This window comes from Callithrix jacchus, chromosome 1, assembly GCF_049354715.1.
Source record: "Callithrix jacchus isolate 240 chromosome 1, calJac240_pri, whole genome shotgun sequence".
NCBI lineage: Eukaryota > Metazoa > Chordata > Mammalia > Primates > Cebidae > Callithrix > Callithrix jacchus.
The window spans coordinates 37,658,948-37,673,993 of NC_133502.1; the positions used below are offsets into that span (position 1 = coordinate 37,658,948).

At 38.2% G+C, this 15,046-nt stretch overlaps 1 protein-coding gene across 16 annotated transcripts in view; it reads right to left on the bottom strand.

Annotated features, from left to right (window-relative positions):
• Window positions 1–15,046, bottom strand: part of SCEL (sciellin) — a 114,557-nt gene that overhangs the window by 6,588 nt on the left and 92,923 nt on the right. For all 16 annotated transcript variants that reach the window (XM_035295756.3, XM_035295738.3, XM_035295751.3 and 13 more), the window contains 4 exons: window positions 14,356–14,448; window positions 13,593–13,664; window positions 4,328–4,402; window positions 1,095–1,203 (listed from right to left, as the gene is read on the bottom strand). In XM_035295756.3, the coding sequence (XP_035151647.3) occupies window positions 1,095–1,203; window positions 4,328–4,402; window positions 13,593–13,664; window positions 14,356–14,448 (349 nt within the window). The remainder of the gene's footprint in view (window positions 1–1,094; window positions 1,204–4,327; window positions 4,403–13,592; window positions 13,665–14,355; window positions 14,449–15,046) is intronic.

Below are 15,046 nucleotides of genomic sequence, written 5' to 3' on the forward strand. Positions count from 1 at the left end.
GAAAGAACCCATATATTTGGGCCATTGTTTCTCCAACTGACTGCACATTAGATTAATCAAGGAGCTTTTTAAAAATACCAATGCCCGATAATCACCTCTAAGATTCATAATTTAACTGGGGCTGCTCTCGATCATTCTATCTTTTCCTCATCTCCCCAGATGATTCTGATGTGCAGTTAAGGTTGAGATCCACTAGTCTAGTCAATACTTCATTTTACAGTTAGGGAAACTGAGGCAAGGTAATTTAGGTGGTTGTCCAAAGTCACATGAACAGTTACAAGCAAAGGCAAAACCAGAACTCAGGTCTTCAGATTCCTGTTTAGTGCTTACGCAGTTACACCAAAAACAATGATGTTGATCTACCCAACGTTATGGCGAGAATGCAAAGAAACATCCTAAGAAAGCACAAACTATGAAGCTTTCGTCTACTAATAAAAGCTTTATTATTATTTATTGAGCCCCAATGAATTACAACTAATTATGCTCTCAAAGTAGACTGACACTCACATATTGTTAAATCCATTGGTCCTAATTTTGTGATGTAAGAAACTGCTAGCTTTCCTCTCAAAAATCTATTTTCTTGTTTTGATTTCATCACATATTTTCTGTAATTCATAATTTAGTAAAGTGTTGCAAAACTTTTATAAAAAGACCAAGTGGAAATTTTTTTCCACAGATTTAAATCTCTAGGGTAAGAGTGAATAAATGTGTCAGTAATCAACTCTAAGCCTAAAGCCACGATCGTAATTACAAATCTTTGAGGTTTAGGCTAAAGAACCCAGAAATATGGGGAGGGATAGCCTGGGGAGAAACGCCAAATGTGGGTGAAGGGGAGAAGAAAAGCAAAGCACACTGCCATGTGTGTACCTACGCAATTGTCTTGCATGTTCTGCTCATGTACCCCAAAACCTATAATCCAATAAAAAATTAAAATAAAAAAAGAACCCAGAAATATTTAAGTAGTGTATTATTAATGTGGCTGACAGTTCTTCTGAAAGCTTTTGCTTCATCTCATGCATTTCATTAAGCAATTATTTTTATTCCAGTCATTATGCAATTTTTTATTTAATTAAGTGAAATAAACACATCCTTACTTTAAAGCAAGTAGAATGGCAGCAAATCTGTAATTCATCTAAAATCATTTTAGTTTCCACACCCAAGGGTTTTCGGCAATAAGTGCACATATCTCTTTCAATGACAGACCTATAAAGACATAAGCAATTAAAAATAAATTTGCCATAATACAAAAGACAGATGTATTCCCTATAAACTCATATGGAAACAGTATTCAACGATAATCTGAAAGTATCTGATGATACTTTAGAAAATTTCACAAAATCAAGGAAAGTTTGGAGTTTATTTATTCTAGTAATAGAATTGACTCTTCTAGTTACCTCAAAATGATATCAAGTAATTAACATGAAAGAAAGTCTCAAATTATTAATTCATCAGAAATCAAGAGTGCATCTGGGTGGGATAAAGGTGTTCAGTTTCCTAGTTGAACCAGGGAATATCTCAAGTACTCCTCAGAAGTAGTTGAGGGTTTTTAATTATTAATTTACATATATCATATTACAGATTACATGGAAAAATTATGCTGCAGATTAATATACATTTTCAACTCCCAAAATATTCAATATGCCCAAAATAGAAATCCATTCAAGAGCATGTTGATAAACTCACAAAATCATGGGACTTTAGGGGCCAGAGTCACCAAAACACTCCTCAAGGTGCCACTGTAAGACTCAGGATGTAAGAATACCTCCTATGACAAAATTTATGCTCTCCAGCAAGATATAACCCCACCACAAATTTGATGGGGAAGAAAAGAGAGCTACGTTATTTATTAAATAACAAATATTAAATATTTTTAAAATGATATTTAATAGTAAATGATCTGTAGATGTGATCAGCAGAATCCGAAATATCTTGAGTCACACCAGAACCTTAGGAAAGGATCCTTTTCCTTTTTTAAGGTCTTAGGACTGTGTTAAACAGCATCCTTCAGAGTATACTAGTTTTAGGGGATTAGCATGCAGGCCTGACATTTCCAGAGTAGGATATGTAATGGGGTAGTGAAATTAAGCAGCCAATATTTACGTAGTGCTTTATATGATACGTGCAGCGCACTTTTCTCTGCACTTTACTTACATAAACTCATTTATTCATTACCACATTCCAGACAAGCCAATATTATTATTTTTATCATCATTTTGGTAAAAAGGAAACTGAGGCACAGAAGGATAAGTAATATGCCACTATCATGAAACTAGTGAGTGGAAGAGTAAATATTTATTTATATATATGAGATTTAGAAAGAGGTTTCTAGAATGATTAAAAGTATAAAGCTAGATAAAGCTTATCAACTCTAATGCCTTTCTTTTCCCACTTTCTTTTCCCTTTCATTTTCTCTCCTCTCTGCTCCTACTTCTGGGCTTGGTAATAGATTAGCGTTTCCTGGGTACTACTAACTCATTTCAACACAATGAGCGCAACAGATCTTGATTCATTGTGTTGGGACCACACTGCCTCCAATCATTCCACAAGCACTGATCTAGGAGCTGCAAATACAAAGAGTGGTGAAACAGTATCCTCTGACAAGACGCTCTTTCCACTACATGATGTAAAGACACGTGATATAACGATCACAGTGGAATACAGGTACATGGAAAGAGTGAGGAGATCACAGCCAAGAGAACCACTAACCCCTGGAGTGAGGTCAGGAACACCTTGTCAGAAAAAAAGTGCTGTATGTGTTGTTTGAAGAGGAAAGAGCTCTCAAGGTGGGCTTGGTGGGGTGGGGATGAAGGGATGGTAGAGGAATTCCAAGCAGAGTAAACAGAACATACAAATGTGCTCATCTGGGAGGGTATTTGGAGGGACTGAGCATCAGTGAATATTCTGCAGGAGCATGTTCTGAAGGGCATGAAGAATGTGTAAAAGAACTTGGCTTCATCCCGTTACATGAGAAACCACTTTAAACAGGACTGACATGCTTAGATACGAACTATAAGAACATTGCTACACTACATTTACACACTATCAACAGTAAAAGGTTGTATAACCAACTGGTCTCATAGAGAATTGACTTCTGCAGTGATGGCTAAGAAAAATTGCAAAGCCACTTTAGGAACAGCATTTAAAGCCTTTGTATTAACAGCAATACTTTTATGGAGAAAATTTTCCTCCCTTAAGTTAATAATAAAAATACAAGCTCAGGAAATGCCTTGATGTTGGTATCATCTTTACTAAGATCATATATTTAGTCAAAGATCTTTTTGAAGTATTATGAAAAACCTAGCTCTGCTGTTTTTTAATTGGTTATCCAGATGATATTTGTAGTTCTAATGCTAGTGTCGAGGACTTTACTGCTCAAAGAGGTGTCACTTATAGGCGAGACACTCAACAAAGCATTGCTAATGGACCAAATATTGAAAAAGTCATAAGAGAAGGATATAATTTTGATGCCTGGTTCATCCATGTTTCCTTTAGAAAATGGAGCAGAGGTTCATGTTTTCAAAAAAAGACCCCATTTACTGAGTACACATTAGGTACCAAGCACTGTGTTAGAAGCTGAGACTTTACATGAAAATAAGATATGTCTCTACCTTGGCTAGAGTCATAGCTCCAGTCCCTGCTATAAAGAAACACCATCAGTGGAATATCAGACATTTCTATGACGACGTGTTTCCAGTGCTTAGGTTGAAATGATTCATTTACTCCATTGAAAATCTGCAGGTCATACTCTCATGAATGTCACCTAGGTGACCCACTAACATTAAACGGTAAAAGAGGATCACTAACAGCAAAAAACTGGAACAGGGCCAGTTCACCAGCACGCAATCAATATGCATCATACTCCACTCCTGGGAACTGAGCTTGGGCCCAGAGTGGGTCACAGCAACATATATCTGTGCGGCTGTTTGTAAGCCAAGAAGGCTGCAAAAAAACACAAGGAGGGAGGGCTGAGGGCACAGTCTATGGATGCAATGAAGCCTAAACGCTAATAATGTGGCAGTCCTGGGGCCTCCTGGGGATCACTAGCAGCAGAGAGGCTGGCCTGGGAGGCAGCTGTAAGGCACAGAAAGGCCTTTTGATAATGTGCATCAAAATCAGACAGCAGCAACAGCCAGGAAGCCAAGAAACAAATTTCTGGATGCAGAAGTTGTCGTTATTGAGTTGCACTTTGTTCTGTCCACGCACATTCATGACAAGAAACTAAGTGGAACCATCTCTAAGTACAAAGGACAGCAAGATGTATATATCAATGTGTATGCATGTATATGTACTTTTTACATATGGAAATAAAGACATAAGACATACTCACCTATCAGAAGTTGAATAAACAGTTTGTATGTATTTTCCAGAGACATTCTCCTGATAGCTATCCTTGGGTGATTTACTAGGAACAAACATATATGCACATGTGAGAGTCAGGCGATTTTCCTTATGCAGATAAGAAAACCACTCACATTGTCTCATGAAGCCTCATAATATTTTATTTTTGTGTATGTTACAAGCCAGGATGATATAATGACACCTTGTTTTAATCTATAGAAATATTAACATACAAGTCACCTCCAAAGTAACATATATATCAAAATAAATAGAGTAGGGTAAGGCATACAGGAACAAGTGTGAGCAGGAAAAGAAGTCCACATCTTTCATGAAATATATAGTTGCACCTCATCTGTTTATTAAAGAAACCTACACAGAATGTAACATAGATAAAGGAAATCACAAAGCACAAACAGAGCAAGCACATAGACACATACACCATTCCCAGGGAGAAACTGAGATTCTTTAACTTTTAGAGCAAGCACCAAAGATTTTTATTTTTACTTCAATATATCCAAGAAAAATAACTTAGAATGAAAGCAAGAGACGTATAACTTTTTAAAGATTTTTCTTTTCTATTATGTAGATTGTCCCAGTTTTTAAACACCACTCTTTACTGAAGACAAATAAAATCTGTAATGTCCTAACCAGCTGGCTCCCATAATTGCTTCCCAAGTACTTACGCCACCTGGAAACATATTAAGAATAAAAGCAATATATTTCTTTTATTTCATACAATGAGTGATAACTTCATGACCCTCTCTCTCCAAATTTCCTGTAGGCAGACTGCTATCAGAACTAAATTCTACTTTATGAAACATATAATCCCACAATGCTAAATAAGAATTTGCATATACATATTTGGTTCATTTTAAATTCTTTTTTTTTTAACTTTTTTTAAAAAATTGCATTTTAGGTCTTGGGGTACATGTGCAGAACATGCAAGATAGTTGCATAGGTACACACATGGCAGTGTGTTCTGCTGCCTTCCTCCTCTTCACCCACATTTGGCATTTCTCCCCAGGCTATCCCTCCCCAGCTCCCCTCCTCTGCTGTCCCTCCTTTATTCCCCCCAATAGACCCCAGTGTGTAGTACTCCCTTCACTGTGTCCATGTGTTCTCATTTTTCATCACCCGCCTATGAGTGAGAACATGTGGTATTTCATTTTCTGTTCTTGTGTCAGTTTGCTGAGAATGATGTTCTCCAGGTTCATCCATGTCCCTACAAAGGACACAAACTCATCATTTTTGATTGCTGCATAACATTCCATGGTGTATATGTGCCACATTTTCCCAGTCCAATCTATCATTGATGGGCATTTGGGTTGGTTTCAGGTCTTTGCTATTGTAAACAGTGCTGCAGTGAACATTTGTGTGCATGTGTCCTTGTAGTAGAACGATTTATAGTCCTTTGGATATATACCCAGTAATGGGATTGCTGGGTCAAATGGAATTTCTATTTCTAAGGCCTTGAGGAATCGCCACACTGTCTTCCACAATGGCTGAACTAATTTACACTCCCACCAGCAGTGTAAAAGTGTTCCTATTTCTCCACATCCTCTCCAGCATCTGTTGTCTCCAGATTTTTTAATGATCGCCATTCTAACTGGTGTGAGATGGTATCTCAATGTAGTTTTGATTTGCATTTTTCTAATGACCAGTGATGATGAGCATTTTTTTCATATGTTTGTTGGCCTCATGTATGTCTTCTTTTGTAAAGTGTCTGTTCATATCCTTTGCCCATTTTTGGATGGGCTTGTTTGTTTTTTTCCTGTAAATCTGTTTGAGTTCTTTGTAAATTCTGGATATCAGCCCTTTCTCAGATGGGTAAACTGCAAAAATTTTTTCCCATTCTGTTGGTTGCCGATTCACTCTAGTGACTGTTTCTTTTGCCGTGCAGAAGCTGTGGAGTTTGATTAGGTCCCATTTGTCTATTTTAACTTTTGTTGCCAATGCTTTTGGTGTTTTGGTCATGAAGTCCTTGCTTATTCCTATGTCCTGGATGGTTTTGCTTAGATTTCCTTCTAGGGTTTTTATGGTGCCAGGTCTTATGTTTAAGTCTTTAATCCATCTGGAGTTAATTTTAGTATCAGGTGTCAGGAAGGGGTCCAGTTTCTGCTTTCTGCACATGGTTAGCCAGTTTTCCCAACACTATTTATTAAACAGAGAATCCTTTCCCCATTGCTTGTTTTTGTCAGGTTTATCAAAGATTGTATGGTTGTAGATATGTTGTGTTGCCTCCGATGCCTCTGTTCTGTTCCATTGGTCTATATCTCTGTTTTGGTACCAGTACCATGTTGTTTTGATTACTGTAGCCTTGTAGTATAGTTTGAAGTCTGGTAGTGTGATGCCTCCCGCTGTGTTCTTTTTGCTTAGAATTGACTTGGCTATGCGGGCTCTCTTTTGGTTCCATATGAAGTTCAAGGTGGTTTTTTCCAGTTCTGTGAAGAAAGTCAATGGCAGCTTGATGGGGATAGCATTGATTCTGTAAATTACTTTGGGCAGTATGGCCATTTTCATGATACTGATTCTTCCTAACCATGAACATGGAATGTTTCTCCATCCGTTTGTGTCCTCTCTTATTTTGCTGAGCAGTGGTTTGTAGTTTTCCTTGAAGAGGTCCCTTACATTCCTGGTAAGTTGTATTCCTAGGTATTTTATTCTTTTTGTAACAGTTGGGAATGGCAGTTTGTCCTTGATTTGGCTCCCTTTAAGTCTGTTTTTGGTGTATATGAATGCTTGTGATTTTTGCACATTGATTTTATATCCTGAGACTTTGCTGAAGTTGCTTATCAGTTTCAGGAGTTTTTGGGCTGAGACGATGGGGTCTTCTAGGTATACTATCATGTCGTCTGCAAATAGAGACAATTTGGCTTCCACCTTTCCTATTTGAATACCCTTTATTTCTTTTTCTTCCCTGATTGCTCTGGCTAGAACTTCCAGTACTATATTGAATAGGAGTGGTGAAAGAGGGCATCCTTGTCTAGTGCCGGATTTCAAAGGGAATGATTCCAGTTTTTGCCCATTCCGTATGATACTGGCTGTTGGTTTGTTGTAAATAGCTTTTATTACTTTGAGATACGTTCCATCAATACCGAGTTTATTGAGGGTTTTTAGCATAAAGGGCTGTTGAATTTTGTCATATGCCTTCTCTGCAATAATTGAGATAATCACGTGGTTTTTGTTTTTGGTTCTGTTTATGTGGTGAATTACATTTATAGACTTGCGTATGTTGAACCAGCCTTGCATCCCTGGGATGAAGCCTACTTGATCATGATGGATACGTTTTTTGATGTGCTGTTGCAATCGGCTTGTCAGTATTTTATTGAAGATTTTTGCATCTATGTTCATCATGGATATTGGCCTGAAGTTTTCTTTTCTTGTTGGGTCTCTGCCGGGTTTTGGTATCAGGATGATGTTGGCCTCATAAAATGATTTGGGAAGGATTCCCTCTTTTTGGATTATTTGGAATAGCTTCAGAAGGAATGGTAGCAGCTCCTCTTTGTGTGTCTGGTAGAATTCTGCTGTGAACCCATCTAACCTGGGCTTTTTTTGTGTGGTAGTCTCTTAATTGCTGCCTTGACTTCAGACCTCGTTTTTGGTCTATTCATAGTTTCAGCTTCCTCCTGGTTTAGGCTTGGGAGGACACAGGTGTCCAGGAATTTATCCATTTCTTCCAGGTTTACTAGTTTATGAGCATAGAGTTGTTTGTAATATTCTCTGATGATGGTTTGAATTTCTGTGGAATCTGTGGTGATTTCCCCTTTTTTGTTTATTATTGCATCTATTTGGTTGTTCTCTCTTTTCTATCAGTCTGGCTAGTGGTCTGTCTATTTGGTTGATCTTTTCAAAAAAACAGCTCTTGGATTTATTTATTTTTTGAAGGTTTTTTTCGTATGTCTACCTCCTTCAGTTCTGCTCTGATCTTACTTATGTCTTGTTTTCTGCTAGGTTTTCAGTTTTTTTGATCTTGCTCCTCTAGCTCTTTCAATTTTGATGATAGGGTGTCAATTTTGGATCTTTCCACTCTTCTCATATGGGCACTTATTGCTATATATTTTCCTCTGGAGACTGCTTTAAATGTGTCCCAGAGATTCTGCTATGTTGTGTCTTCATTCTCATTGGTTTCGAAGAACTTCTTTATTTCTGCCTTCATTTCACTGTTTATCCAGTCAACATTCAAGAGCCAGTTGTTCAGTTTCCATGAAGCTGTGTGGTTCTGAGTTAGTTTCTGAATTCTGAGTTCTAGCTTGATTGCACTATGGTCTGAGAGACTGTTTGTTATTATGTCAGTTGTTTTGCATTTTCTGAGGAGTGCTTTACTTCCAATTATGTGGTCAATTTTAGAGTAGGTGTGATGTGGTGCTGAGACGAATGTATATTCTGTGGATTTGGGTGGAGAGTTCTGTAAATGTGTATCAGATTTGCTTGTTCCAGGTCTGAATTCAAGCCCTGGATATCCTTGTTAATTTTCTGTCTGGTTGATCTGTTTAATATTGACAGTGGAGTGTTAAAGTCTCCCACTATTATTGTGTGGGAGTCTAAGTCTTTTTGTAAGTCATTAAGAACTTGCCTTATGTATCAGGGTGCTCCTGTATTGGGTCCATATATATTTAGGATTGTTAGCTCTTCTTGTTGTATCGATCCTTTTACCATTATGTAATGACCTTCTTTGTCTCTTTTGATCTTTGTTGCTTTAAAGTCTATTTTATCAGAGACGAGAATCGCAACTCCTGCTTTTTTTTGCTCTCCATTTGCTTGGTAAATCTTCCTCCATCCCTTTATTTTGAGCCTTTGTGTATCCTTGCCTGTGAGATGGGTTTCCTGGATACAGCACACTGATGGGTTTTGGGTTTTTATCCAATTTGCCAGTAGGTGTCTTTTGATGGGTGCATTTAGCCAATTTACATTTAGGGTTAATATTGTTATGTGTGAATTTGATACTGCCATTTTGATGCTAGCTGGCTGTTTTGCCCATTAGTTGATGCAGATTCTTCATTTTGTTGATGCTCTTTAGCATTTGGTATGTTTTTGGAATGGCTGGTACTGGTTATTCCTTTCTATGTGTAGTGCCTCTTTCAGGAACTCTTGTAAAGCAGTCCTGGTGGTGATAAAATCTCTGAGTACTTGCTTGTTTGCAAAGGATTTTATTTTTCCTTCACTTATGAAGCTCAGTTTGGCTGGATATGAAATTCTGGGTTGAAAGTTCTTTTCTTTAAGGATGTTGAATATTGGCCCCCACTCTCTTCTGGCTTGTAGAGTTTCTGCCGAGAGATCTGCTGTGAGTCTGATGGGCTTCCCTTTGTGGGTGACCCGACCTTTCTCTCTGGCTGCCCTTAGTATTTTCCTCCTTCATTTCAACCCTGGTGAATCTGATCATTATGTGCCTTGGGGTTGCTCTTCTTGTGGAATATCTTTGAGGTATTCTCTGTATTTCCTGCATTTGAATATTGGCCTGCCTTTCTAGGTTGGGGAAATTTTCCTGAATAATATCCTGAAGAGTATTTTCCAGCTTGGATTCATTCTCTTCGTCACATTCTGGTACACCTATCAAACATAGGTTAGGTCTCTTCACATAGTCCCACATTTCTTGGAGACTTTGTTCATTCCTTCTTGCACTTTTTTCTCTAATCTTTGTTTCTCGTTTTATTTCATTGAGTTGATCTTCGACCTCTGATATTCTTTCTTCTGCTTGGTCAATTCAGCTGTTGAAACTTGTGCATGCTTCACAAAGTTCTCGTGTTGTGTTTTTCAACTCCTTCAATTCATTCATATTCCTCTCTAAGTTGTCCATTCTTGTTATCATTTCCTCAAATCTTTTTTCAATGTTCTTAGTTTCTTTGCATTGATTTAGAACATGTTCTTTTAGCTCATGGAAGTTTCTCATTACCCACCTTCTGAAGTCTGATTCTGTCATTTCGTTACACTCATTCTCCATCCAGCTTTGTTCCCTTGCTGTTGAGTAGTTTTGGTCCTTTGTAGGAGGCGAGGTGTTTTGGTTTTGGGTGTTTTCCTCCTTTTTGCACTGGTTTCTTCCCATCTTTGCAGGTTTATCCACCTGTCATCTGAGTAGTTGCTGACTTTTTGATTGGGTCTCTAAGTGGGCACCCAGATTGTTGATGATGAAGTATTTCTGTTACTTAGTTTTCCTTCTAACAATATAGCCCCTCTGTTGTAGGACTGCTGAGGTCCACTCCAGGCCCAGCTTGTTTGGGATACACCTGTAGCAGCTGCAGAACAGTGAGGGGTGCTACCAGTTTCTTCTTCTGCTATCTTTGTCCCAGAATGATGCCCACCAAATGTCAGTCTGATCAGTCCTTTTTGAGGTGACTCTTTGGATATACAGAGGTCAGGGAGCTGCTTGAGGAGGCGGTCTGTACTTTACAGGATCTCAAGTGCTGAGCTGTGAGCTCTGTTGATCATTCAGGGCTGTTAGGCCAGTACATTTAAGTCTGCTGCAGCAGAACTCATAAAACCCCTTTTTTTCCTAAGATGCTCTGTCTCAGGGAGTTAGGGCTTTCTTTATGAGTATCTGTTGCACCTTCCTGCCCAACTAGGAGGCAGTCTAGTCACTATTTGCCTGCCAAGGCTCCACCCTGCTGCTGTGGGGTCCACCCTGTTGCTGTGGGCTCTGCTCTGCTGGTGTGGGCTCCGCCCTGCTGCCGTGGGCTCTGCCCTGTTGGCAGAGTCTCTCTGTTATGGCGGGTTGCCTGGGCAACAGCAGGCTGTGTCAGCAATGGGAGTGTACCTCAGAAGGGGTGGTATGCCTTGGTAATGGCAGACGCCCCTCCCCCACTGAGCTGCACCATCCTGGGTTCAGCTGTGCCTGCAGTGAAACTCTCAACCCCAAGCTTTTCAAATCACCATTTTGTTTGTTGCTCTGGGGGTGGGACCCGCCAAGCCTGATCACCTGGCTCCCTGCCTCAGAGCCCCCTTTTTTTTTAATTTTTAAGTTGAATGGTTGACTCTCTCCCAGGTGTTTCAGTCGGCTGGTGTTAGGGCACCGGGATCTGTGTGATATCCCATGCAGCGACCCACTGCACCGGCCCAAACATCTCTTCCTGGGAATCTCCTGGTCTGGCTCACTGTCCAAGTTTCATTTAATCAGATGGATATGCTAATCTGCCCTCCCAAATCTCAGATTGCCAGTTTAACAGGGCACCCAGAGCAGTGCGTTCTGTGCAGAGTGCGGCAGCGCTGCGGTGCTGGCTGAAACGGCTGCCTGAGTTGAAGCAGCTGTGCTGGCATCCCGTGTCTCTCCTACACCTGGGAATTTCCCTGTTCTGTGGGCAAGAAAGATCCGTCTGGAAATGCGGATTGAACTCACCCTCTGCATCTTCACTGAGAGCTGCAATCCTGATTTGCTCCTACCGCACCATCTTGGCAGTCCCCGCCTCCCAGTTTCAAGAATTTGCATATATTTATGCAGGATGAACATATCATAATTCCCATTTTATTGATGAGGAAACTGAGACTAGAAGAGTAACATCACTAAGGCTACATGATTAGGAAATGACAAAGAAGGATTTAACCTCAAATGTGACTCTAGGGACTATGTATTGTACCATACTGCCTGTCAATGCAGATTTTAGGGAACTTAAGGACGTCTGAGGGACATCACCATCCTTACTAGGTTACAGGAGGCAGCCAATCCCTCCAGAGTTTCTGGTCAACAGACTATTAGCCTGATATGCCACACCATTCATATTTTCTGTTTATAATAATGGGGCTCAAACTCAGATTCACATCAGGAACATCTGAAGAGTTTGTTAAAACACAAGTTGCTGGGCTGGAGCTGCAGAGTTTCTGATTAAGCAGGCAGGAGTGAGGCCAAATAATTTTTATTTCTAAAAAGTTCCCAGGTCATGCTCATGATGCTGACCCAGAGACTATGCTTTGAGAATTACTGTTCTATATGTGAACATGATACACATATATATATGTACATGGTATACAGTATGCAGTTAAAAAATAAACTATAGTCATTATAATAAAATAAGTATGTTTTAGTCTTGGTACTTCTATGAATCAAGTTAATATTATTTTATCCATCTATCCAATTAATTAAAAAATCCAGAGTATGATGTTTAGCAGAATATTCCTAAATCTTAAAAAAATCATTCATTATTCAAAAATCAATATTGTAGTTGTTTGGCATTAGTTCCCATAAGACATTTCTTTAAAAATCAAAATGTATTGATGTGACATTTTATAAAGATACAAATATGAGAGATTACTATGTAAATATAGAAGTAAGTGCCTATGTTATTGTTCCCCAGTATTTCATGCCTTGCCTTTACTATGATACTATTTGATATTATATATCTTTTTATCAGTCTATTTCAGACTTAGTAACTACTTGCTACTTTAAAATTTACTCTGAAATGTTTAACTTTTAGTTTAATTGAAAGCAAAAATCACTGACTTGAACACACCAGAGTGAGAAGTGGATTAAGAAAAAATCAATGTCGATGTTGCATTTTACAAGGTAAATTATGCATGGGTTTGAGAAACCTTTTTTGGAAGACTGCTCACCTCCTGACATGTATTGAATTTCCTGGATACCCGTCACAACGGCCTTCCACACAGAAGCCTCCCTGAATACTCTGCTCTGAGACGTCTTTGAAATGGGCTTGGATTAACACATGAGTTGTGTATACCGGAATTCGTGTGCCCCACCATGAGTGTACTCCACAACTGGGGCAATTCTTGTTTTATATTCCTTGAAAACCAAATGAATTCTTGAGCCCTGACCTTGGTTTACATTTTCCTCAATATGCAAAACTCCAAGCAGCAGATTTCAACTGAGACATCAATATCCTATAACTTGCGCTAGGATACACTACTCAAAGTTATACCTCTTATTTTAGATTGGAGGTAAACAACAGTAGATAGAATCATTTAATTCAAGTGGAACACCAAATTAGTAGAGGAATAGTTGTGCAATTTTATAAAGCTTATTTTAACCATATAGTTATATACATTTATGTGACAACTTTCAAATGGCAATCCTATTATGTATACATCTGTTATATTAAAATATTACTGATTTCATCTAATGGCTATAATTATTTATAGCCCAAGTATATAATATCAGAAACCTTATAGAGAATTACATATGAAAAACTCAATATACTCATAAATGGTCTTCTATTTGAAAGAAACACACCCTAAAAAAATTGCATCTCTTATTAAGAATAGATCCTTTCGAAATTACAAAATGAAGCAGAATGTTTTAAATAAACTTCGAATACCTATTCTCCACGTATGTTCTTGTGTACACAACAGTATCCTTTGGTCCTTCCTGCTTGGGTCCAGTGTTAGAGCTGCAAAACAAATCATTTTACTTCATGTTTTAAGCTTATTTGCAGGGATAATAGAAACAAGGCAATTTTCTAATTGATGCAAAATGTCATGCACATATGTTCCTTCTGAATTATAATTGTTGAAACATGAATGTTAGAGTGGTATTAACACACCACTGCAAACATTTTTTTATCTTCCATTTTGTTTTTAACTTCCACTGTCTTGGTTTACTTCCAGAATATTGTTACACAACTTGGGCACTAGGTAATTCTTTTGTAGAACATGAACATTATTTTTCAATATTTGTATATGTTATAGTGTCTCTTTCTCTGATGTCCCATTTATATTTCCAAACCATAACTTTCTTCATAAACCTCAAACCAAAAGTAGAGTTAAATTAGCTATCTTGAAAATATCTGATTTAACAAAGCCTTTAGATATACCTAAAGAATGTCAGACTAATGTCACAATCATGCTTTTTTAAATTATAGACTTTTTAGGGGAAAATCACATTTGATACTTTCCTATCCAGATGTCACACAATGACAAAGTCATTAACTCAACACTTTGATGTAAGGCTGTTTATACAGGTAACCCCACATAAAATTAGAAATTTCTGCATTTCAAAGGAAGGGTCATTTGGATGTGGGATATTTTCAAAAAACAAAAGGAGAATAGTCCTGTCATTTACTCTGCAGTTGTCCACTGTACCTGAGACTGTTTCTGGCTTCATAAGAATAGGAAGGGATTCTTGTGGACTGGTTGTGTAGAGCATTAGTGAACCCATTGACTTGGCCATCTAGCCTGAGAAAGCAAACACAAGTATTTGGCACTTCAAATCAAGGTCATTAGAAGTTTTTTGTTTTATTGAAATTCTTCTCAATTAACATTATTTTACAATGTGAATCTCTTTGTATTTGCCTGGCTTCTGCACAGATAACACAAATAGAATGCATGTACTATTTTACTTCCTCTACAGAAACCTCTGCCTTGCCTTTAAGAATAATCTATAGGTATATCATCAGAGAATATTACAAACAATTCTATGCACATAAACTGGTAAACCTGGAAGAAATGGATAAATTCCTGGACATTTGCATCCTCCCAAGCCTAAACCAGGAAGAAGTCGAAACCATGATTAGACCAATAACACGATCTGAAGTCAAGGCAGCAATTAAGAGCCTACCACACAAAAAAAGCCCAGGTCCAGATGGGTTCACAGCAGAATTCTACTAGACACACAAAGAGAAACTGTTACCATTCCTTCTGAAACTATTCCAAATAATCCAAAAAGAGGGAATCCTTCCCAAATCATTTTATGAGACCAACATCATCCTGATACCAAAATCCAGCAGAGACTCAACAAGAAAAGAAAACTTCAGGCCAATATCCATGATGAACG